This window comes from Procambarus clarkii, chromosome 13 (assembly GCF_040958095.1).
Source record: "Procambarus clarkii isolate CNS0578487 chromosome 13, FALCON_Pclarkii_2.0, whole genome shotgun sequence".
Lineage (NCBI taxonomy): Eukaryota > Metazoa > Arthropoda > Malacostraca > Decapoda > Cambaridae > Procambarus > Procambarus clarkii.
The window spans coordinates 27,926,950-27,950,255 of record NC_091162.1 but is presented as its reverse complement, the minus strand read 5'-3'; the positions used below and the strand labels follow the sequence as shown (position 1 = coordinate 27,950,255).

Sequence of the window (23,306 nt, the reverse complement as noted above, 5' to 3'; positions counted from 1 at the left end):
CTTGTACCAATGGAGGGGGTCCCTTGTACCAGGGGAGGGGGTCCATTGTACCTGGGGAGGGGGTCCCTTATATTGTACCAGGGGAAGGGGTCCCTTGTACCAGGGGAGGGGTGTCCCTTGTACCAGGGGAGGGGGTCCTTTGTACCAGGGGAGGGGCTCACTTGTACCAGGGGAGGGGCTCACTTGTACCAGGGGAGGGGTGTCCTTTGTACCTGGGGAGGGGGTCCCTTGTACCAATGGAGGGGGTCCCTTGTAACAGGGGAGGGGGTCCCTTGTACCTGGGGAGAGGGTCCCTTATATTGTACCAGGGGAAGGGGTCCCTTGTACCAGGGGAGGGGTGTCCCTTGTACCAAGGGAAGGGGGTTACTTGTACCAGGGGAGGGGGTCCCTGTACCAAGGGAAGGGGGTTACTTGTACCAATGGAGGGGGGGTCCCTTGTAACAGGGGAGGGGGTCCCTTGTACCTGGGGAGGGGGTCCCTTATATAGTACCAGGGGAAGGGGTCCCTTGTACCAGGGGAGGGGTGTCCCTTGTACCAAGGGAAGGGGGTTACTTGTACCAATGGAGGAGGTCCCTTGTAACAGGGGAGGGGGTCCCTTGTACTTGGGGAGGGGGTCCCTTATATTGTACCAGGGGAAGGGGTCCCTTGTACCAGGGGAGTTGGTCACTTGTACCAAGGGAAGGGGGTTACTTGTACCAGGGGAGGGGGTCACTTGTATCAGGGGAGAAGGTCCCTTGTACCAGGGGAGGGGGTCCCTTGTACCAGGGGAAGGGGTCCCTAGTACCAGGGGAGGGGTGTCCTTTGTACCAGGGGAGGGGGTCACTTGTACCAGGGGAGGGGGTCCCTTGTACTAGGGGAGTGGTGTCCCTTGTACCAGGGGAGGGGATCCCTTATATTGTACCCGGGGAAGGGGTCCTTTGTACCAGGGGGGTGTCCCTTGTACCAGGGTAGGGGGTCACTTGTAGCAGGGGGGGTGTCCCTTGTACCAGGGTAGGGGGTCACTTGTACCAGGGGGGTGTCCCTTGTACCAGGGTAGGGGGTCACTTGTACCAGGGGAGGGGTGTCCCTTGTACCAGGGGAGGGGTTCACTTGTACCCTGGGAGGGGTGTCCCTTGTACCAGGGAAGGGGGTCACTTGTTCCAGGGGAATTGGTCACTTGTACCAGTGGAGGGGGTCACTTGTACCAGGGGAAGGGGTCCCTTGTACCAGGGGAGGGGTGTCCTTTGTACCAGGGGAGGGGGTTCCTTGTACCTGGGGAGGGGGTCCCTTATATTGTATCAGGGGAAGGGGTCCCTTGTACCAGGGGAGGGGGTCCCTTGTACCAGGGGAAGGGGTCCCTAATACCAGGGGAAGGGTGTCCTTTGTACCAGGGGAGGGGGTCACTTGTACCAGGGGATGGGGTCCCTTGTACCAGGGGAAGGGGTCCTTGTACCAGGGGAGGGGTGTCCTTTGTACCAGGGGAGGGGGTCACCTGTACCAGGGGAAGGGGTCCCTTGTACCAGGGGAGGAGTGTCCTTTGTACCAGGGGAGGGGGGTCACTTGTACCAGGGGAGGGGGTGACTTGGACAAGGGGAGGGTGTTCCTTGTACCAGGGGAGGGGGTCCCTTGTACCAGGGGAGTGGGTCCCTTATATTGTACCAGGGGAGGGGTGTCCCTTGTACCAGGGGATTGGGTCACTTCTACCAGGGGAGGGGCTCACTTGTACCAGGGGAAGGGGTCCCTTGTACCAGGGGAGAGGTTCACTTGTTCCAGGGGAGAGGGTCCCTTGTACCAGGGGAGGGGCTCAATTGTACCAGGGGAGGGGGTTAGTTGTACCAGGGAAGGGGCTTACTTGTACCAGGGGGGGGTCCCTTGTACCAGGGGAGGGGCTCACTTGTACCAGGGAAGGGGGTCAGTTGTACCAGGGAAAGGTCTCACTTGTACCAGGGGAGGGGCTCACTTGCACCAGGGGAGGGGGTCCCTTGTACCAGGGGAGGGGCTCACTTGTACCAGGAGAGGGGATCACTTGTACCAGGGGGAGGGGTGTCCTTTGTACCAGGGGAGGGGGTCACTTGTACCAGGGGAGGGGGTCACTTGGTCAAGGGGGAGGGGGTTCCTTGTACCAGGTGAGGGGTGTCCCTAGTACCAGGGGAGGGGGTCACTTGTACCAGGGGAGGGGATCCCTTATATTGTACCTGCGGAAGGGGTCCCTTGTACCAGAGGAGAGGTGTCCCTTTTATCAAGGGAGCGGGTCACTTGTACCAAGGGAGGGGTGTCCCTTGTACCAGGGGAGGGGGGTCACTTGTACCAGGGAAGGTCACTTGTACCAGGGGAGGGGGTCCCTTGTACCCGGGGACGGGGGTCCCTTGTACCAGGGGAAGGGGTCCCTTGTACCAAGGGAGGGGTGTCCTTTGTACCAGGGGAGGGGGTCCCTTGTAGCTGGGGAGGGGGTCCCTTATAATGTACCAGGGGAAGGGGTCCCTTGTACCAGGGAAGGGGGTCACTTGTACCAGGGGAAGGGAGTCACTTGTACCAGGGGAGGGGGTCACTTGTATCAGGAGAGAAGGTCCCTTGTACCAGGGGAGGGGGTCCCTTGTGCCAGGGGAGGGGGGTCCCTTGTACCAGGGGAGGAGTGTCATTTGTACCAGGGGAGGGGGGTCTCTTGTACCAGGGGAGGGGGTCCCTTATATTGTACCAGGGGAAGTGGTCCCTTGTACCAGGGGAGGGTGTCCCTTGTACCAGGGGAGGGGTCACTTGTTCCAGAGGAAGGGGTCACTCTACCCGTAGAGGGGGTCACTTGTACCAGGGGAGGGGGTCCCTTGTACCAGGGGAGGGGGTCACTTGTACCAGGGGAGGAGTTCACTTGTACCAGGGGAGGGGGTCCTTTGTACCAGGGGAGGGGTGTCCCTTGTACCAGAGAGGGGGTCACTTGTACCAGGGGAGGGGTGTGGGACTGAGGGACGCAGGACTGAGGGACGCAGGACTGAAGGACGCAGGACTGAGGGACGCAGGATTGAGAGACGCAGGACTGAAGGACGCAGGACTGAGGGACGCAGGACTGAGGGATTCAGGACTGAGGGACGCAGGTCTGAGGGACGAAGGACGGAGGGACGCAGGACTGAGGGACGCAGGTCTGAGGGACGCAGGACTGAGGGACGCCGGACTGAAGGACGCAGGACTGAGGGACGTAGGACTGAGGGACGCAGGACTGAGGGACGCAGGACTGAGAGACGCAGGAATGTGGGACGCAGGACTGAGGGACGCAGGACTGAGGGACGCAGGACAGAAGGACGCAGGACTGTGGGACGCAGGACTGAGGGACGCAGGACTGAGGGACGCAGGACAGAAGGACGCAGGACTGAGGGACGTAGGACTGAGAGACGCAGGACTGAGGGACACAGGACTGAGGGACGCAGGACTGAGGGACGCAGGACTGAGGGACGCAGGACTGAGAGACGCAGGACTGAGGGACGCTGGACTGAGGGATGCAGGACTGAGGGACGCAGGACTGAGGGACGCAGGACTGAGGGACGCAGGTTTCAGGGACGCAGGACTGAGGGACGCAGGGCTGAGGGACGCAGGACTGAGGGACGCAGGACTGAGGGACGCAGGACTGAGGGACGCAGGACTGATGGACGCAGGACTGAGGGACACAGGACTGAGGGACGCGCAGGACTGAGGGACGCAGGACTGAGGAACGCAGGATTGAGGGACGCAGGACTGAGGGACGCAGGACTGAGAGACGCAGGAATGTGGGACGCAGGACTGAGGGACGCAGGACTGAGGGACGCAGGACAGAAGGACGCAGGACTGTGGGACGCAGGACTGAGGGACGCAGGACTGAGGGACGCAGGACAGAAGGACGCAGGACTGAGGGACGTAGGACTGAGAGACGCAGGACTGAGGGACACAGGACTGAGGGACGCAGGACTGAGGGACGCAGGACTGAGGGACGCAGGACTGAGAGACGCAGGACTGAGGGACGCTGGACTGAGGGATGCAGGACTGAGGGACGCAGGACTGAGGGACGCAGGACTGAGGGACGCAGGTTTCAGGGACGCAGGACTGAGGGACGCAGGGCTGAGGGACGCAGGACTGAGGGACGCAGGACTGAGGGACGCAGGACTGAGGGACGCAGGACTGATGGACGCAGGACTGAGGGACACAGGACTGAGGGACGCGCAGGACTGAGGGACGCAGGACTGAGGAACGCAGGATTGAGGGACGCAGGACTGAGGGACGCAGGACTGAGGGACGCAAAACTGAAGGACGCAGGACAGACGGACGCAGGACTGAGGGACTCAGAACGCAGGACTGATGGACGCAGGACTGAGGGACGCAGGACTGAGCAACGCAGGAGTGAGGGACGCAGGACTAAGGGACGCTGGACTGAGGGACGCAGGACTGAGGGACGCAGGACTGAGCGACGCAGGAGAGAGGGACGCAGGACTGAGGGATGCAGGACTGAAGGACGCAGGACTGAGGGACGCAGGACTGAGCGACGCAGGAGTGAGGGACGCAGGACTGAGGGACGCAGGACTGAGGGACGCTGGACTGAGCTACGCAGGAGTGAAAGACGCAGGACTGAGGGACGCAGGACTGAGGGACGCAGGAGTGAGGGACGAAGGACTGAGGGACCCAGGATTGAGGGACGCAGGACTGAGGGACGCAGGACTGAGGGATGCAGGACTGAGGGACGCAGGACTGAGGGACGCAGGACTGAGGGACGCAGGACTGAGGGACGCAGGACTGAGGGACGCATGACTGAGGGACGCCGCGCTGAGGGACGCAGGACTGAGGGACGCAGGACTGAGGGACGCAGGACTGAGGGACGCAGGACTGATGGACGCAGGACTGAGGGACACAGGACTGAGGGACGCGCAGGACTGAGGGACGCAGGACTGAGGAACGCAGGATTGAGGGACGCAGGACTGAGGGACGCAGGACTGAGGGACGCAAAACTGAAGGACGCAGGACAGACGGACGCAGGACTGAGGGACTCAGGACGCAGGACTGATGGACGCAGGACTGAGGGACGCAGGACTGAGCAACGCAGGAGTGAGGGACGCAGGACTAAGGGACGCTGGACTGAGGGACGCAGGACTGAGGGACGCAGGACTGAGCGACGCAGGAGAGAGGGACGCAGGACTGAGGGATGCAGGACTGAGGGACGCAGGACTGAGGGACGCAGGACTGAGCGACGCAGGAGTGAGGGACGCAGGACTGAGGGACGCAGGACTGAGGGACGCTGGACTGAGCTACGCAGGAGTGAAAGACGCAGGACTGAGGGACGCAGGACTGAGGGACGCAGGAGTGAGGGACGAAGGACTGAGGGACCCAGGATTGAGGGACGCAGGACTGAGGGACGCAGGACTGAGGGATGCAGGACTGAGCGACGCAGGAGAGAGGGACGCAGGACTGAGGGATGCAGGACTGAGGGACTCAGGACGCAGGACTGATGGACGCAGGACTGAGGGACGCAGGACTGAGCAACGCAGGAGTGAGGGACGCAGGACTAAGGGACGCTGGACTGAGGGACGCAGGACTGAGGGACGCAGGACTGAGCGACGCAGGAGAGAGGGACGCAGGACTGAGGGATGCAGGACTGAGGGACGCAGGACTGAGGGACGCAGGACTGAGCGACGCAGGAGTGAGGGACGCAGGACTGAGGGACGCAGGACTGAGGGACGCTGGACTGAGCTACGCAGGAGTGAAAGACGCAGGACTGAGGGACGCAGGACTGAGGGACGCAGGAGTGAGGGACGAAGGACTGAGGGACCCAGGATTGAGGGACGCAGGACTGAGGGACGCAGGACTGAGGGATGCAGGACTGAGGGACGCAGGACTGAGGGACGCAGGACTGAGGGACGCAGGACTGAGGGACGCATGACTGAGGGACGCAGGACTGAGGGACGCAGGACTGATTGACGCAGCGCTGAGGGACGCAGGACTGAGGTACGAAGGACTGAGGGACGCAGGACTGAGGGACGCAGGACTGAGGGACGCAGCGCTGAGGGATGCAGGACTGAGGTACGAAGGACTGAGGGATGCAGGACTGAGGGACGCAGGACTGAGGGACGCAGGACTGAGGGACGCCGCGCTGAGGGACGCAGGACTGAGGGACGCAGGACTGAGGGACGCAGGACTGAGGGATGCAGGACTGAGGGACGCAGGACTGAGGGACGCAGGACTGAGGGACGCAGGACTGAGGGACGCAGGACTGAGGGACGCAGGACTGAGGGACGCAGGACTGATTGACGCAGCGCTGAGGGATGCAGGACTGAGGTACGAAGGACTGAGGGACGCAGGACTGAGGGACGCAGGACTGAGGGACGCAGGACTGAGGGACGCCGCGCTGAGGGACGCAGGACTGAGGGACGCAGGACTGAGGGACGCAGGACTGAGGGATGCAGGACTGAGGGACGCAGGACTGAGGGACGCAGGACTGAGGGACGCAGGACTGAGGGACGCAGGACTGAGGGACGCAGGACTGAGGGACGCAGGACTGAGGGACGCAGGACTGAGAGACGCAGGACTGAGGGACGCAGGACTGAGGGACGCAGGACGCAGACTTTCAGATCTAATAACATAGATTTCATACAGTGTATTTTTTCTAATTAATTTTACAAAACAAACTTGGAACGTTTTCAACAATTTTTTCTTGAACATTTCCCATGTAACTTGTGGCTTGTGGTCGTGTCTGTCTGTGTGTTATTGTGGTGGCTTGTGGTCGTGTCTGTCTGTTATTGTGGTGGCTTGTGGTCGTGTCTGTCTGTTATTGTGGTGGCTTGTGGTCGTGTCTGTCTGTTACTGTGGTGGCTTGTGGTCGTGTCTGTCTGTGTGTTATTGTGGTGGCTTGTGGTCGTGTCTGTCTGTTATTGTGGTGGCTTGTGGTCGTGTCTGTCTGTTATTGTGGTGGCTTGTGGTCGTGTCTGTCTGTTACTGTGGTGGCTTGTGGTCGTGTCTGTCTGTTATTGTGGTGGCTTGTGGTCGTGTCTGTCTGTTACTGTGGTGGCTTGTGGTCGTGTCTGTCTGTTACTGTGGTGGCTTGTGGTCGTGTCTGTCTGTTACTGTGGTGGCTTGTGGTCGTGTCTGTCTGTTATTGTGGTGGCTTGTGGTCGTGTCTGTCTGTTATTGTGGTGGCTTGTGGACGTGTCTGTCTGTTATTGTGGTGGCTTGTGGTCGTGTCTGTCTGTGTGTTATTGTGGTGGCTTGTGGTCGTGTCTGTCTGTGTTTTATTGTGGTGGCTTGTGGTCGTGTCTGTCTGTGTGTTATTGTGGTGGCTTGTGGTCGTGTCTGTCTGTGTGTTATTGTGGTGGCTTGTGGTCGTGTCTGTCTGTGTGTTATTGTGGTGGCTTGTGGTCGTGTCTGTCTGTGTGTTATTGTGGTGGCTTGTGGTCGTGTCTGTCTGTTACTGTGGTGGCTTGTGGTCGTGTCTGTCTGTGTGTTATTGTGGTGGCTTGTGGTCGTGTCTGTCTGTTATTGTGGTGGCTTGTGGTCGTGTCTGTCTGTTACTGTGGTGGCTTGTGGTCGTGTCTGTCTGTTATTGTGGTGGCTTGTGGTCGTGTCTGTCTGTTACTGTGGTGGCTTGTGGTCGTGTCTGTCTGTTATTGTGGTGGCTTGTGGTCGTGTCTGTCTGTTACTGTGGTGGCTTGTGGTCGTGTCTGTCTGTTATTGTGGTGGCTTGTGGTCGTGTCTGTCTGTCTGTGTGGTGGCTTGTGGTCGTGTCTGTCTGTTATTGTGGTGGCTTGTGGTCGTGTCTGTCTGTCTGTGTGGTGGCTTGTGGTCGTGTCTGTGTGTTACTGTGGTGGCTTGTGGTCGTGTCTGTCTGTCTGTGTGGTGGCTTGTGGTCGTGTCTGTGTGTTACTGTGGTGGCTTGTGGTCGTGTCTGTCTGTTATTGTGGTGGCTTGTGGTCGTGTCTGTCTGTTACTGTGGTGGCTTCTGGTCGTGTCTGTCTGTTATTGTGGTGGCTTGTGGTCGTGTCTGTCTGTCTGTTACTGTGGTGGCTTGTGGTCGTGTCTGTCTGTTATTGTGGTGGCTTGTGGTCGTGTCTGTCTGTTACTGTGGTGGCTTGTGGTCGTGTCTGTCTGTCTGTTACTGTGGTGGCTTGTGGTCGTGTCTGTCTGTCTGTGTGGTGGCTTGTGGTCGTGTCTGTCTGTTATTGTGGTGGCTTGTGGTCGTGTCTGTCTGTTACTGTGGTGGCTTGTGGTCGTGTCTGTCTGTTATTGTGGTGGCTTGTGGTCGTGTCTGTCTGTTATTGTGGTGGCTTGTGGTCGTGTCTGTCTGTTATTGTGGTGGCTTGTGGTCGTGTCTGTCTGTTACTGTGGTGGCTTGTGGTCGTGTCTGTCTGTTATTGTGGTGGCTTGTGGTCGTGTCTGTCTGTTATTGTGGTGGCTTGTGGTCGTGTCTGTCTGTCTGTTACTGTGGTGGCTTGTGGTCGTGTCTGTCTGTTATTGTGGTGGCTTGTGGTCGTGTCTGTCTGTTACTGTGGTGGCTTGTGGTCGTGTCTGTCTGTTATTGTGGTGGCTTGTGGTCGTGTCTGTCTGTTACTGTGGTGGCTTGTGGTCGTGTCTGTCTGTTATTGTGGTGGCTTGTGGTCGTGTCTGTCTGTCTGTGTGGTGGCTTGTGGTCGTGTCTGTGTGTTACTGTGGTGGCTTGTGGTCGTGTCTGTCTGTCTGTGTGGTGGCTTGTGGTCGTGTCTGTGTGTTACTGTGGTGGCTTGTGGTCGTGTCTGTGTGTTACTGTGGTGGCTTGTGGTCGTGTCTGTCTGTTTCTGTGGTGGCTTGTGGTCGTGTCTGTCTGTTACTGTGGTGGCTTGTGGTCGTGTCTGTCTGTTATTGTGGTGGCTTGTGGTCGTGTCTGTCTGTCTGTTACTGTGGTGGCTTGTGGTCGTGTCTGTCTGTTACTGTGGTGGCTTGTGGTCGTGTCTGTCTGTTACTGTGGTGGCTTGTGGTCGTGTCTGTCTGTTACTGTGGTGGCTTGTGGTCGTGTCTGTCTGTCTGTGTGGTGGCTTGTGGTCGTGTCTGTCTGTCTGTGTGGTGGCTTGTGGTCGTGTCTGTCTGTTACTGTGGTGGCTTGTGGTCGTGTCTGTCTGTTACTGTGGTGGCTTGTGGTCGTGTCTGTCTGTTACTGTGGTGGCTTGTGGTCGTGTCTGTCTGTTACTGTGGTGGCTTGTGGTCGTGTCTGTCTGTTATTGTGGTGGCTTGTGGTCGTGTCTGTCTGTCTGTTATTGTGGTGGCTTGTGGTCGTGTCTGTCTGTTATTGTGGTGGCTTGTGGTCGTGTCTGTCTGTTATTGTGGTGGCTTGTGGTCGTGTCTGTCTGTTACTGTGGTGGCTTGTGGTCGTGTCTGTCTGTTACTGTGGTGGCTTGTGGTCGTGTCTGTCTGTTACTGTGGTGGCTTGTGGTCGTGTCTGTCTGTTATTGTGGTGGCTTGTGGTCGTGTCTGTCTGTTACTGTGGTGGCTTGTGGTCGTGTCTGTCTGTTATTGTGGTGGCTTGTGGTCGTGTCTGTCTGTTACTGTGGTGGCTTGTGGTCGTGTCTGTCTGTTACTGTGGTGGCTTGTGGTCGTGTCTGTCTGTTACTGTGGTGGCTTGTGGTCGTGTCTGTCTGTTACTGTGGTGGCTTGTGGTCGTGTCTGTCTGTTATTGTGGTGGCTTGTGGTCGTGTCTGTCTGTTACTGTGGTGGCTTGTGGTCGTGTCTGTCTGTTATTGTGGTGGCTTGTGGTCGTGTCTGTCTGTTACTGTGGTGGCTTGTGGTCGTGTCTGTCTGTTATTGTGGTGGCTTGTGGTCGTGTCTGTCTGTCTGTGTGGTGGCTTGTGGTCGTGTCTGTCTGTCTGTGTGGTGGCTTGTGGTCGTGTCTGTCTGTTATTGTGGTGGCTTGTGGTCGTGTCTGTCTGTTATTGTGGTGGCTTGTGGTTGTGTCTGTCTGTCTGTGTGGTGGCTTGTGGTCGTGTCTGTCTGTTATTGTGGTGGCTTGTGGTCGTGTCTGTCTGTTACTGTGGTGGCTTGTGGTCGTGTCTGTCTGTTATTGTGGTGGCTTGTGGTCGTGTCTGTCTGTCTGTGTGGTGGCTTGTGGTCGTGTCTGTGTGTTACTGTGGTGGCTTGTGGTCGTGTCTGTCTGTCTGTGTGGTGGCTTGTGGTCGTGTCTGTCTGTTACTGTGGTGGCTTGTGGTCGTGTCTGTCTGTTATTGTGGTGGCTTGTGGTCGTGTCTGTCTGTTACTGTGGTGGCTTGTGGTCGTGTCTGTCTGTTATTGTGGTGGCTTGTGGTCGTGTCTGTCTGTCTGTTACTGTGGTGGCTTGTGGTCGTGTCTGTCTGTTATTGTGGTGGCTTGTGGTCGTGTCTGTCTGTTACTGTGGTGGCTTGTGGTCGTGTCTGTCTGTTACTGTGGTGGCTTGTGGTCGTGTCTGTCTGTTACTGTGGTGGCTTGTGGTCGTGTCTGTCTGTCTGTGTGGTGGCTTGTGGTCGTGTCTGTCTGTCTGTGTGGTGGCTTGTGGTCGTGTCTGTCTGCTACTGTGGTGGCTTGTGGTCGTGTCTGTCTGTTACTGTGGTGGCTTGTGGTCGTGTCTGTCTGTTACTGTGGTGGCTTGTGGTCGTGTCTGTCTGTTATTGTGGTGGCTTGTGGTCGTGTCTGTCTGTCTGTTATTGTGGTGGCTTGTGGTCGTGTCTGTCTGTTATTGTGGTGGCTTGTGGTCGTGTCTGTCTGTTATTGTGGTGGCTTGTGGTCGTGTCTGTCTGTTACTGTGGTGGCTTGTGGTCGTGTCTGTCTGTTACTGTGGTGGCTTGTGGTCGTGTCTGTCTGTTACTGTGGTGGCTTGTGGTCGTGTCTGTCTGTTATTGTGGTGGCTTGTGGTCGTGTCTGTCTGTTACTGTGGTGGCTTGTGGTCGTGTCTGTCTGTTATTGTGGTGGCTTGTGGTCGTGTCTGTCTGTTACTGTGGTGGCTTGTGGTCGTGTCTGTCTGTTACTGTGGTGGCTTGTGGTCGTGTCTGTCTGTTATTGTGGTGGCTTGTGGTCGTGTCTGTCTGTTACTGTGGTGGCTTGTGGTCGTGTCTGTCTGTTATTGTGGTGGCTTGTGGTCGTGTCTGTCTGTTACTGTGGTGGCTTGTGGTCGTGTCTGTCTGTTATTGTGGTGGCTTGTGGTCGTGTCTGTCTGTTACTGTGGTGGCTTGTGGTCGTGTCTGTCTGTTATTGTGGTGGCTTGTGGTCGTGTCTGTCTGTCTGTGTGGTGGCTTGTGGTCGTGTCTGTCTGTCTGTGTGGTGGCTTGTCGTCGTGTCTGTCTGTTATTGTGGTGGCTTGTGGTCGTGTCTGTCTGTTATTGTGGTGGCTTGTGGTCGTGTCAGTCTGTTATTGTGGTGGCTTGTGGTCGTGTCTGTGTGTTACTGTGGTGGCTTGTGGTCGTGTCTGTCTGTCTGTGTGGTGGCTTGTGGTCGTGTCTGTCTGTCTGTGTGGTGGCTTGTGGTCGTGTCTGTCTGTGTGGTGGCTTGTGGTCGTGTCTGTCTGTTACTGTGGTGGCTTGTGGTCGTGTCTGTCTGTTACTGTGGTGGCTTGTGGTCGTGTCTGTCTGTTATTGTGGTGGCTTGTGGTCGTGTCTGTCTGTTATTGTGGTGGCTTGTGGTCGTGTCTGTCTGTCTGTGTGGTGGCTTGTGGTCGTGTCTGTCTGTCTGTGTGGTGGCTTGTGGTCGTGTCTGTCTGTTATTGTGGTGGCTTGTGGTCGTGTCTGTCTGTTATTGTGGTGGCTTGTGGTCGTGTCTGTCTGTTATTGTGGTGGCTTGTGGTCGTGTCTGTGTGTTACTGTGGTGGCTTGTGGTCGTGTCTGTCTGTCTGTGTGGTGGCTTGTGGTCGTGTCTGTCTGTCTGTGTGGTGGCTTGTGGTCGTGTCTGTCTGTGTGGTGGCTTGTGGTCGCGTCTGTCTGTTACTGTGGTGGCTTGTGGTCGTGTCTGTCTGTTACTGTGGTGGCTTGTGGTCGTGTCTGTCTGTTACTGTGGTGGCTTGTGGTCGTGTCTGTCTGTCTGTGTGGTGGCTTGTGGTCGTGTCTGTCTGTTACTGTGGTTGCTTGTGGTCGTGTCTGTCTGTTACTGTGGTGGCTTGTGGTCGTGTCTGTCTGTTACTGTGGTGGCTTGTGGTCGTGTCTGTCTGTTACTGTGGTGGCTTGTGGTCGTGTCTGTCTGTTACTGTGGTGGCTTGTGGTCGTGTCTGTCTGTTACTGTGGTGGCTTGTGGTCGTGTCTGTCTGTTACTGTGGTGGCTTGTGGTCGTGTCTGTCTGTTATTGTGGTGGCTTGTGGTCGTGTCTGTCTGTTACTGTGGTGGCTTGTGGTCGTGTCTGTCTGTTACTGTGGTGGCTTGTGGTCGTGTCTGTCTGTTACTGTGGTGGCTTGTGGTCGTGTCTGTCTGTTATTGTGGTGGCTTGTGGTCGTGTCTGTCTGTTACTGTGGTTGCTTGTGGTCGTGTCTGTCTGTTACTGTGGTGGCTTGTGGTCGTGTCTGTCTGTTACTGTGGTGGCTTGTGGTCGTGTCTGTCTGTTACTGTGGTGGCTTGTGGTCGTGTCTGTCTGTCTGTTACTGTGGTGGCTTGTGGTCGTGTCTGTCTGTCTGTGTGGTGGCTTGTGGTCGTGTCTGTCTGTCTGTGTTGTGGCTTGTGGTCGTGTCTGTCTGTTATTGTGGTGGCTTGTGGTCGTGTCTGTCTGTTATTGTGGTGGCTTGTGGTCGTGTCTGTCTGTTATTGTGGTGGCTTGTGGTCGTGTCTGTCTGTTATTGTGGTGGCTTGTGGTCGTGTCTGTCTGTTATTGTGGTGGCTTGTGGTCGTGTCTGTCTGTCTGTGTGGTGGCTTGTGGTCGTGTCTGTCTGTGTGTTATTGTGGTGGCTTGTGGTCGTGTCTGTCTGTCTGTGTGGTGGCTTGTGGTCGTGTCTGTCTGTCTGTGTGGTGGCTTGTGGTCGTGTCTGTCTGTCTGTGTGGTGGCTTGTGGTCGTGTCTGTCTGTGTGTTATTGTGGTGGCTTGTGGTCGTGTCTGTCTGTCTGTGTGGTGGCTTGTGGTCGTGTCTGTCTGTCTGTGTGGTGGCTTGTGGTCGTGTCTGTCTGTCTGTGTGGTGGCTTGCGGTCGTGTCTGTCTGTGTGTTATTGTGGTGGCTTGTGGTCGTGTCTGTCTGTCTGTGTGGTGGCTTGTGGTCGTGTCTGTCTGTCTGTGTGGTGGCTTGTGGTCGTGTCTGTCTGTCTGTGTGGTGGCTTGTGGTCGTGTCTGTCTGTCTGTGTGGTGGCTTGCGGTCGTGTCTGTCTGTGTGTTATTGTGGTGGCTTGTGGTCGTGTCTGTCTGTCTGTGTGGTGGCTTGTGGTCGTGTCTGTCTGTCTGTGTGGTGGCTTGTGGTCGTGTCTGTCTGTGTGTTATTGTGGTGGCTTGTGGTCGTGTCTGTCTGTCTGTGTGGTGGCTTGTGGTCGTGTCTGTCTGTCTGTGTGGTGGCTTGTGGTCGTGTCTGTCTGTCTGTGTGGTGGCTTGCGGTCGTGTCTGTCTGTGTGTTATTGTGGTGGCTTGTGGTCGTGTCTGTCTGTCTGTGTGGTGGCTTGTGGTCGTGTCTGTCTGTCTGTGTGGTGGCTTGTGGTCGTGTCTGTCTGTCTGTGTGGTGGCTTGTGGTCGTGTCTGTCTGTCTGTGTGGTGGCTTGTGGTCGTGTCTGTCTGTCTGTGTTGTGGCTTGTGGTCGTGTCTGTCTGTTATTGTGGTGGCTTGTGGTCGTGTCTGTCTGTTATTGTGGTGGCTTGTGGTCGTGTCTGTCTGTTATTGTGGTGGCTTGTGGTCGTGTCTGTCTGTTATTGTGGTGGCTTGTGGTCGTGTCTGTCCGTTATTGTGGTGGCTTGTGGTCGTGTCTGTCTGTCTGTGTGGTGGCTTGTGGTCGTGTCTGTCTGTGTGTTATTGTGGTGGCTTGTGGTCGTGTCTGTCTGTCTGTGTGGTGGCTTGTGGTCGTGTCTGTCTGTCTGTGTGGTGGCTTGTGGTCGTGTCTGTCTGTCTGTGTGGTGGCTTGTGGTCGTGTCTGTCTGTGTGTTATTGTGGTGGCTTGTGGTCGTGTCTGTCTGTCTGTGTGGTGGCTTGTGGTCGTGTCTGTCTGTCTGTGTGGTGGCTTGTGGTCGTGTCTGTCTGTCTGTGTGGTGGCTTGCGGTCGTGTCTGTCTGTGTGTTATTGTGGTGGCTTGTGGTCGTGTCTGTCTGTCTGTGTGGTGGCTTGTGGTCGTGTCTGTCTGTCTGTGTGGTGGCTTGTGGTCGTGTCTGTCTGTCTGTGTGGTGGCTTGTGGTCGTGTCTGTCTGTCTGTGTGGTGGCTTGTGGTCGTGTCTGTCTGTGTGTTATTGTGGTGGCTTGTGGTCGTGTCTGTCTGTCTGTGTGGTGGCTTGTGGTCGTGTCTGTCTGTTACTGTGGTGGCTTGTGGTCGTGTCTGTCTGTGTGTTATTGTGGTGGCTTGTGGTCGTGTCTGTCTGTCTGTGTGGTGGCTTGTGGTCGTGTCTGTCTGTTATTGTGGTGGCTTGTGGTCGTGTCTGTCTGTGTGTTATTGTGGTGGCTTGTGGTCGTGTCTGTCTGTGTGTTATTGTGGTGGCTTGTGGTCGTGTCTGTCTGTGTGTTATTGTGGTTGCTTGTGGTCGTGTCTGTCTGTGTGTTATTGTGGTTGCTTGTGGTCGTGTCTGTCTGTGTGTTATTGTGGTTGCTTGTGGTCGTGTCTGTCTGTCTGTGTTATTGTGGTGGCTTGTGGTCGTGTCTGTCTGTGTGTTATTGTGGTTGCTTGTGGTCGTGTCTGTCTGTCTGTGTTATTGTGGTTGCTTGTGGTCGTGTCTGTCTGTGTGTTATTGTGGTGGCTTGTGGTCGTTTCTGTCTGTTTGTGTTATTGTGGTTGCTTGTGGTCGTGTCTGTCTGTCTGTGTGTTATTGTGGTTGCTTGTGGTCGTGTCTGTCTGTTTGTGTTATTGTGGTTGCTTGTGGTCGTGTCTGTCTGTCTGTGTTATTGTGGTTGCTTGTGGTCGTGTCTGTCTGTTTGTGTTATTGTGGTTGCTTGTGGTCGTGTCTGTCTGTGTATTATTGTGGTGGCTTGTGGTCGTGTCTGTCTGTCTGTGTGTTATTGTGGTGGCTTGTGGTCGTGTCTGTCTGCCTGTGTGTTATTGTGGTTGCTTGTGGTCGTGTCTGTCTGTCTGTGTGTTATTGTGGTGGCTTGTGGTCGTGTCTGTTTGTGTTATTGTGGTTGCTTGTGGTCGTGTCTGTCAGTGTGTTATTGTGGTTGCTTGTGGTCGTGTCTGTCTGTCTGTGTGTTATTGTGGTTGCTTGTGGTCGTGTCTGTCTGTGTGTTATTGTGGTTGCTTGTGGTCGTGTCTGTCTGTGTGTTATTGTGGATGCTTGTGGTCGTGTCTGTCTGTGTGTTATTGTGGTGGCTTGTGGTTGTGTCTGTCTGTTTGTGTGTTATTGTGGTGGCTTGTGGTCGTGTCTGTCTGTGTTATTGTGGTGGCTTGTGGTCGTGTCTGTCAGTGTGTTATTGTGGTGGCTTGTGGTCGTGTCTGTCTGTTTGTGTGTTATTGTGGTGGCTTGTGGTCGTGTCTGTCTGTTATTGTGGTGGCTTGTGGTCGTGTCTGTCAGTGTGTTATTGTGGTGGCTTGTGGTCGTGTCTGTCTGTGTTATTGTGGTTGCTTGTGGTCGTGTCTGTCAGTGTGTTATTGTGGTGGCTTGTGGTCGTGTCTTTCTGTGTTATTGTGGTTGCTTGTGGTCGTGTCTGTCTGTTATTGTGGTGGCTTGTGGTCGTGTCTGTCAGTGTGTTATTGTGGTGGCTTGTGGTCGTGTCTGTCTGTTTGTGTATTATTGTGGTGGCTTGTGGTCGTGTCTGTCTGTTATTGTGGTGGCTTGTGGTCGTGTCTGTCAGTGTGTTATTGTGGTGGCTTGTGGTCGTGTCTGTCTGTGTTATTGTGGTTGCTTGTGGTCGTGTCTGTCAGTGTGTTATTGTGGTGGCTTGTGGTCGTGTCTTTCTGTGTTATTGTGGTTGCTTGTGGTCGTGTCTGTCTGTTATTGTGGTGGCTTGTGGTCGTGTCTGTCAGTGTGTTATTGTGGTGGCTTGTGGTCGTGTCTGTCTGTTATTGTGGTGGCTTGTGGTCGTGTCTGTCAGTGTGTTATTGTGGTGGCTTGTGGTCGTGTCTTTCTGTGTTATTGTGGTTGCTTGTGGTCGTGTCTGTCTGTGTGTTATTGTGGTTGCTTGTGGTCGTGTCTGTCTGTGTGTTATTGTGGTGTCTTGTGGTCGTGTCTGTCTGTGTGTTATTGTGGTTGCTTGTGGTCGTGTCTGTCTGTGTGTTATTGTGGTGGCTTGTGGTCGTGTCTGTCTGTGTTATTGTGGTGGCTTGTGGTCGTGTCTGTCTGTGTTATTGTGGTGGCTTGTGGTCGTGTCTGTCTGTGTGTTATTGTGGTGGCTTGTGGTCGTGTCTGTCTGTGTTATTGTGGTGGCTTGTGGTCGTATCTGTCTGTGTGTTACTGTGGTGGCTTGTGGTCGTGTCTGTCTGTGTTATTGTGGTGGCTTGTGGTCGTGTCTGTCTGTGTTATTGTGGTGGCTTGTGGTCGTGTCTGTCTGTCAGTGTGTTATTGTGGTGGCTTGTGGTCGTGTCTGTCTGTCAGTGTGTTATTGTGGTTGCTTGTGGTCGTGTCTATCTGTGTAATGTTGTGGTGGCTTGTGGTCGTGTCTGTCTGTGTGTTATTGTAGTTGCTTGTGGTCGTGTCTGTCTGTGTGTTATTGTGGTGGCTTGTGGTCGTGTCTGTCTGTGTTATTGTGGTGGCTTGTGGTCGTGTCTGTCTGTCAGTGTGTTATTGTGGTGGCTTGTGGTCGTGTCTGTCTGTCAGTGTGTTATTGTGGTGGCTTGTGGTCGTGTCTGTCTGTGTGGTATTGTGGTTGCTTGTGGTCTTGTCTGTCTGTGTATTATTGTGGTGGCTTGTGGTCGTGTCTGTCTGTGTGGTATTGTGGTTGCTTGTGGTCGTGTCTGTCTGTGTGTTATTGTGGTGGCTTGTGGTCGTGTCTGTCTGTGTGTTATTGTGGTTGCTTGTGGTCGTGTCTGTCTGTCTGTGTTATTGTGGTTGCTTGTGGTCGTGTCTGTCAGTGTGTTATTGTGGTTGCTTGTGGTCGTGTCTGTCTGTGTTTTATTGTAGTGGCTTGTGGTCGTGTCTGTCTGTGTGTTATTGTGGTGGCTTGTGGTCGTGTCTATCTGTGTGTTATTGTGGTTGCTTGTGGTCGTGTCTGTCTGTGTGTTATTGTGGTGGCTTGTGGTCGTGTCTGTCTGTGTGTTATTGTGGTGGCTTGTGGTCGTGTCTGTCTGTGTGTTATTGTGGTGGCTTGTGGTCGTGTCTGTCTGTGTGTTATTGTGGTGGCTTGTGGTCGTGTCTGTCTGTCAGTGTGTTATTGTGGTGGCTTGTGGTCGTGTCTGTCTGTCAGTGTGTTATTGTGGTTGCTTGTGGTCGTGTCTGTCTGTGTGTTATTGTGGTTGCTTGTGGTCGTGTCTGTCTGTGTATTATTGTGGTGGCTTGTGGTCGTGTCTGTCTGTGTGTTATTGTGGTGGCTTGTGGTCGTGTCTCTCTGTGTGTTATTATGGTTGCTTGTGGTCGTGTCTGTCTGTGTTATTGTGGTGGCTTGTGGTCGTGTCTGTCTGTGTGTTATTGTGGTGGCTTGTGGTCGTGTCTGTCTGTGTTATTGTGGTGGCTTGTGGTCGTGTCTGTCTGTGTGTTATTGTGGTTGCTTGTGGTCGTGTCTGTCTGTGTTATTGTGGTGGCTTGTGGTCGTGTCTGTCTGTGTGTTATTGTGGTTGCTTGTGGTCGTGTCTGTCTGTGTTATTGTGGTGGCTTGTGGTCGTGTCTGTCTGTGTTATTGTGGTTGCTTGTGGTCGTGTCTGTCTGTGTGTTACTGTGGTGGCTTGTGGTCGTGTCTGTCTGTCAGTGTGTTATTGTGGTGGCTTGTGGTCGTGTCTGTCTGTGTGTTATTGTGGTGGCTTGTGGTCGCGTCTGTCTGTGTGTTATTGTGGTGGCTTGTGGCCGTGTCTGTCTGTGTGTTATTGTGGTGGCTTGTGGTCGTGTCTGTCTGTATGTGTTATTGTGGTTGCTTGTAGTCGTGTCTGTCTGTCAGTGTGTTATTGTGGTTGCTTGTGGTCGTGTCTGTCTGTCAGTGTGTTATTGTGGTTGCTTGTGGTCGTGTCTGTCTGTATGTTATTGTGGTGGCTTGTGGCCGTGTCTGTCTGTGTTATTGTGGTTGCTTGTGGTCGTGTCTGTCAGTGTGTTATTGTGGTGGCTTGTGGTTGTGTCTGTCTGTGTGTTATTGTGTTGGCTTGTGGTCGTGTCTGTCTGTCAGTGTGTTATTGTGGTGGCTTGTGGTCGTGTCTGTCTGTGTGTTATTGTGGTGGCTTGTGGTCTTGTCTGTCTGTCAGTGTGTTATTGTGGTGGCTTGTGGTCGTGTCTGTCTGTGTGTTATTGTGGTGGCTTGTGGTCGTGTCTGTCTGTGTGTTATTGTGGTGGCTTGTGGTCGTGTCTGTCTGTGTGTTATTGTGGTTGCTTGTGGTCGTGTCTGTCAGTGTGTTATTGTGGTTGCTTGTGGTCGTGTCTGTCTGTATGTGTTATTGGTCGTCCTCAACAGTGCCTCAGTCTGCTGTGTTAGGGTGCAGCTGCTCTCAACCGCCTTGATGTGCAGCTGCTCTCACCCGCCTTGATGTGCAGCTGCTCTCAACCGCCTTGATGTGCAGCTGCTCTCACCCGCCTTGATGTGCAGCTGCTCTCACCCGCCTTGATGTGCAGCTGCTCTCACCTGCCTTGATGTGCAGGTGCTCTCTCCTGCCTTGATGTGCAGCTGCTCTCACCTGCCTTGATGTGCAGCTGTCCTCACATGCCTTGATGTGCAGCTGCTCTCACCCTCCTTGATGTGCAGCTGCTCTTACCCGCCTTGATGTGCAGCTGCTCTCACCCGACTTGATGTGCAGCTGCTCTCACTTGCCTTGATGTGCAGCTGCTCTCACCCGTCTTGATGTGCAGCTGCTCTCACCTGCCTTGATGTGCAGCTGCTCTCACCCGCCTTGATGTGCAGCTGCTCTCACCTGCCTTGATGTGCAGCTAGCTCTCACCTGCCTTGATGTGCAGCTGTTCTCTCCTTCCTTGATGTGCTGCTGTCTTACCTGCCTTGATGTGCAGCTGTCCTAACATGCCTTGATGTGCAGCTGCTCTCACCTGCCTTGATGTGCAGCTGCTCTCTCCTGCCTTGATGTGCAGCTGTCCTACCTGCCTTGATGTGCAGCTGCTCTCACCCGCCTTGATGTGCAGCTGCTCTCACCTGCCTTGATGTGAAGCTGCTCTCTCCTGCCTTGATGTGCAGCTGTCCTACCTGCATTGATGTGCAGCTTTCCTCACATGCCTTGATGTGCAGCTGCTCTCACCCGCCTTGATGTGCAGCTGCTCTCACCTGCCTTGATGTGCAGCTGTTCTCTCCTGCCTTGATGTGCAGCTGTCCTCACCTGTCCTGATGTGCAGCTGCTCTCACCTGCCTTGATGTGCAGCTGCTCTCACCCTCCTTGATGTGCAGCTGGTCTCACCTGCCTTGATGTGCAATTGCTCTCACCTACTTTGATGTGCAGCTGCTCTCACCCTCCTTGATGTGCAGCTCTCCTCACCTGCCTTGATATGCAGCTGGGCTCACCTGCCTTGATGTGCAGCTGCTCTCACCCGCCTTGATGTGCAGCTGCTCTTACCCGCCTTGATGTGCAGCTGCTCTCTCCTGCCTAGATGTGCAGCTGCTCTCACCTGCCTTGATGTGCAGCTGCTCTCACCCGCCTTGATGTGCAGCTGCTCTATCCTGCTTTGCCTTGATGTGCAGCTGCTCTCACCTGCCTTGATGTGCAGCTGCTCTCACCTGCCTTGATGTGCAGCTGTCCTCACCTGCCTTGATGTGCAGCTGGGCTCACCTGCCTTGATGTGCAGCTGCTCTCACCTGCCTTGATGTGCAGCTGCTTTCACCTGACTTGATGTGTAGCTGCTCTCACCCGCCTTGATGTGCAGCTGCTCTCTCCTGCTTTGCCTTGATGTGCAGCTGCTCTCACCTGCCTTGATGTGCAGCTGCTCTCACCTGACTTGATGTGCAGCTGTCCTCACCTGCCTTGATGTGCAGCTGGGCTCACCTGCCTTGATGTGCAGCTGCTCTCACCTGCCTTGATGTGCAGCTGCTCTCACCCGCCTTGATGTGCAGCTGCTCTCACCTGACTTGATGTGCAGCTGCTCTCACCTGCCTTGATGTGCAGCTGTCCTCACCTGCCTTGATGTGCAGCTGCTCTCACCTGCCTTGATGTGCAGCTGGTCTCACCTGCCTTGATGTGCAGCTGCTCTCACCTGCCTTGATGTGCAGCTGCTCTCACCTGACTTGATGTGCAGCTGTCCACCTGCCTTGATGTGTAGCTGCTCTCACCTGCCTTGATGTGCAGCTGCTCTCACCTGACTTGATGTGCAGCTGTCCTCACCTGCCTTGATGTGCAGCTGCTCTCACCTGCCTTGATGTGCAGCTGCTCTCACCTGCCTTGATGTGCAGCTGCTCTCACCTGCCTTGATGTGCAGCTGTCCTCACCTGCCTTGATGTGCAGCTGCTCTCACCTGCCTTGATGTGCAGCTGCTCTCACCTGCCTTGATGTGCAGCTGCTCTCACCTGCCTTGATGTGCAGCTGTCCTCACCTGCCTTGATGTGCAGCTGCTCTCACCCGCCTTGATGTGCAGCTGCTCTCACCTGCCTTGATGTGCAGCTGTCCTCACCTGCCTTGATGTGCAGCTGCTCTCACCCGCCTTGATGTGCAGCTGCTCTCACCTGACTTGATGTGCAGCTGCTCTCACCTGCCTTGATGTGCAGCTGCTCTCACCTGCCTTGATATGTAGCTGCTCTCACCCGCCTTGATGTGCAGCTGCTCTCACCTGCCTTGATGTGTAGCTGCTCTCACCCTCCTTGATGTGCAGCTGCTCTCACCCGCCTTGATGTGCAGCTGCTCTCACCCGCCTTGATGTGCAGCTGCTCTCACCTGCCTTGATGTGCAGCTGTCCTCACCTGCCTTGATGTGCAGCTGCTCTCACCCGCCTTGATGTGCAGCTGCTCTCACCTGACTTGATGTGCAGCCGCTCTCACCCGCCTTCATGTGCAGCTGTCCTCACCTGCCTTGATGTGCAGCTGTCCTCACCCGCCTTGATGTGCTGCTGCTCTCACCCGCCTTGATGTGCAGGTGCTCTCACCTGCCTTGATGTGCAGCTGCTCTCACCTGCCTTGATGTGCAGCTGCTCTCACCCGCCTTGATGTGCAGCTGCTCTCACCCGCCTTGATGTGCAGCTGCTCTCACCTGCCTTGATGTGCAGCTGCTCTCACCCGCCTTGATGTGCAGCTGCTCTCACCTGCCTTGATGTGCAGCTGCTCTCACCTGCCTTGATGTGCAGCTGCTCTCACCCGCCTTGATGTGCAGCTGCTCTCACCTGCCTTGATGTGTAGCTGCTCTCACCCTCCTTGATGTGCAGCTGCTCTCACCCGCCTTGATGTGCAGCTGTCCTCACCTGCCTTGATGTGCAGTTGCTCTCACCCGCCTTGATGTGCAGCTGCTCTCACCTGCCTTGATGTGTAGCTGCTCTCACCCGCCTTGATGTGCAGCTGCTCTCACCTGCCTTGATGTGCAGCTGCTCTCACCCTCCTTGATGTGCAGCTGCTCTCACCCGCCTTGATGTGCAGCTGCTCTCACCCGCCTTGATGTGCAGGTGCTCTCACCTGCCTTGATGTGCAGCTGCTCTCACCCGCCTTGATGTGCAGCTGCTCTCACCCGCCTCTATGTGCAGCTGTCCTCACCTGCCTTGATGTGCAGCTGTCCTCACCTGCCTTGATGTGCAGCTGCTCTCACCTGCCTTGATGTGCAGCTGCTCTCACCTGCCTTGATGTGCAGCTGTCCTCACCTGCCTTGATGTGCAGCTGTCCTCACCTGCCTTGATGTGCAGCTGTCCTCACCTGCCTTGATGTGCAGCTGTCCTCACCTGCCTTGATGTGCAGCTGCTCTCACCTGCCTTGATGTGCAGCTGCTCTCACCTGCCTTGATGTGTAGCTGCTCTCACCCGCCTTGATGTGCAGCTGCTCTCACCCTCCTTGATGTGCAGCTGCTCTCACCCTCCTTGATGTGCAGCTGCTCTCACCCGCCTTGATGTGCAGCTGCTCTCACCCTCCTTGATGTGCAGCTGCTCTCACCCGCCTTGATGTGCAGCTGCTCTCACCCTCCTTGATGTGCAGCTGCTCTCACCCGCCTTGATGTGCAGCTGCTCTCACCTGCCTTGATGTGTAGCTGCTCTCACCCTCCTTGATGTGCAGCTGCTCTCACCCGCCTTGATGTGCAGCTGCTCTCACCCTCCTTGATGTGCAGCTGCTCTCACCCTCCTTGATGTGCAGCTGCTCTCACCCGCCTTGATGTGCAGCTGCTCTCACCTGCCTTGATGTGTAGCTGCTCTCACCCTCCTTGATGTGCAGCTGCTCTCACCCGCCTTGATGTGCAGCTGCTCTCACCTGCCTTGATGTGTAGCTGCTCTCACCTGCCTTGATGTGCAGCTGCTCTCACCCGCCTTGATGTGTAGCTGCTCTCACCCTCCTTGATGTGCAGCTGTTCTCACCCGCCTTGATGTGCAGCTGCTCTCACCTGCCTTGATGTGCAGCTGCTCTCACCTGCCTTGATGTGCAGCTGCTCTCACCTGCCTTGATGTGCAGCTGCTCTCACCTGCCTTGATGTGCAGCTGCTCTCACCTGCCTTGATGTGCAGCTGCTCTCACCTGCCTCGATGTGCAGCTGTCCTCACCTGCCTTGATGTGCAGCTGCTCTCACCTGCCTTGATGTGCAGCTGTCCTCACCTGCCTTGATGTGCAGCTGCTCTCACCCGCCATGATGTGCAGCTGCTCTCACCTGCCTTGATGTGCAGCTGGGCTCACCTGCCTTGATGTGCAGCTGTCCTCACCTGCCTTGATGTGCAGCTGCTCTCACCTGCCTTGATGTGCAGCTGGGCTCACCTGCCTTGATGTGCAGCTGCTCTCACCTGCCTTGATGTGCAGCTGTCCACCTGCCTTGATGTGCAGCTGGGCTCCCCTGCCTTGATGTGCAGCTGCTCTCACCTGCCTTGATGTGCAGCTGTCCACCTGCCTTGATGTCCAGCTGCTCTCACCTGCCTTGATGTGCAGCTGTCCTCACCTTCCTTGATGTGCAGCTGCTCTCACCTGCCTTGATGTGCAGCTGCTCTCACCTTCCTTGATGTGCAGCTGCTCTCACCTGCCTTGATGTGCAGCTGCTCTCATCTGCCTTGATGTGCAGCT

The 23,306-nt window shown here is 55.7% G+C and overlaps 5 protein-coding genes across 5 annotated transcripts; 4 read left to right on the top strand and 1 right to left on the bottom strand.

Annotated features, from left to right (window-relative positions):
- The first annotated feature begins 3,217 nt into the window (after window positions 1-3,217).
- Window positions 3,218-3,658, top strand: LOC138364429 (uncharacterized protein in mobD 3'region-like). Its single transcript, XM_069324061.1, has one exon. The coding sequence runs from the start codon at window positions 3,218-3,220 to the stop codon at window positions 3,656-3,658; it is 441 nt and encodes a 146-aa protein (XP_069180162.1).
- Window positions 3,659-3,729: 71 nt separating this feature from the next.
- On the top strand, window positions 3,730-4,170 carry LOC138364428 (uncharacterized protein in mobD 3'region-like). Its single transcript, XM_069324060.1, has one exon. The coding sequence runs from the start codon at window positions 3,730-3,732 to the stop codon at window positions 4,168-4,170; it is 441 nt and encodes a 146-aa protein (XP_069180161.1).
- A 126-nt stretch (window positions 4,171-4,296) lies between these two features.
- LOC138364427 (uncharacterized protein in mobD 3'region-like) lies at window positions 4,297-4,743 on the top strand. The gene has a single exon (XM_069324059.1). It carries the CDS (start codon window positions 4,297-4,299, stop codon window positions 4,741-4,743), a length of 447 nt encoding a protein of 148 aa, XP_069180160.1.
- Window positions 4,740-5,438, top strand: LOC138364426 (ribosome-binding protein 1-like). The gene has a single exon (XM_069324057.1). The coding sequence runs from the start codon at window positions 4,740-4,742 to the stop codon at window positions 5,436-5,438; it is 699 nt and encodes a 232-aa protein (XP_069180158.1).
- Window positions 5,439-5,494: 56 nt separating this feature from the next.
- On the bottom strand, window positions 5,495-22,883 carry LOC123757110 (keratin-associated protein 10-4-like). Its single transcript, XM_069324056.1, has 2 exons — window positions 22,851-22,883; window positions 5,495-6,529 (listed from the first exon to the last, which is right to left on the bottom strand). The coding sequence occupies exons 1-2, from the start codon at window positions 22,881-22,883 to the stop codon at window positions 5,495-5,497; spliced, it is 1,068 nt and encodes a 355-aa protein (XP_069180157.1).
- Between the last annotated feature and the right edge of the window lie 423 nt (window positions 22,884-23,306).

Coding starts and splice junctions, on each gene's coding strand:
- LOC138364429 (XM_069324061.1), top strand. CDS start 3,218: ATGTGGGACGCAGGACTGAGGGACGCAGGACTGAGGGACGCAGGACAG.
- LOC138364426 (XM_069324057.1), top strand. CDS start 4,740: ATGACTGAGGGACGCCGCGCTGAGGGACGCAGGACTGAGGGACGCAGG.
- LOC123757110 (XM_069324056.1), bottom strand. CDS start 22,883: ATGGCGGGTGAGAGCAGCTGCACATCAAGGCAG. Junction 6,530..22,850: donor GCAGCTGCACATCAAGGCAG/GTGAGGACAGCT, acceptor TGCGTCCCTCAG/TCCTGCGTCCCTCAGTCCTG.
- LOC138364428 (XM_069324060.1), top strand. CDS start 3,730: ATGTGGGACGCAGGACTGAGGGACGCAGGACTGAGGGACGCAGGACAG.
- LOC138364427 (XM_069324059.1), top strand. CDS start 4,297: ATGGACGCAGGACTGAGGGACGCAGGACTGAGCAACGCAGGAGTGAGG.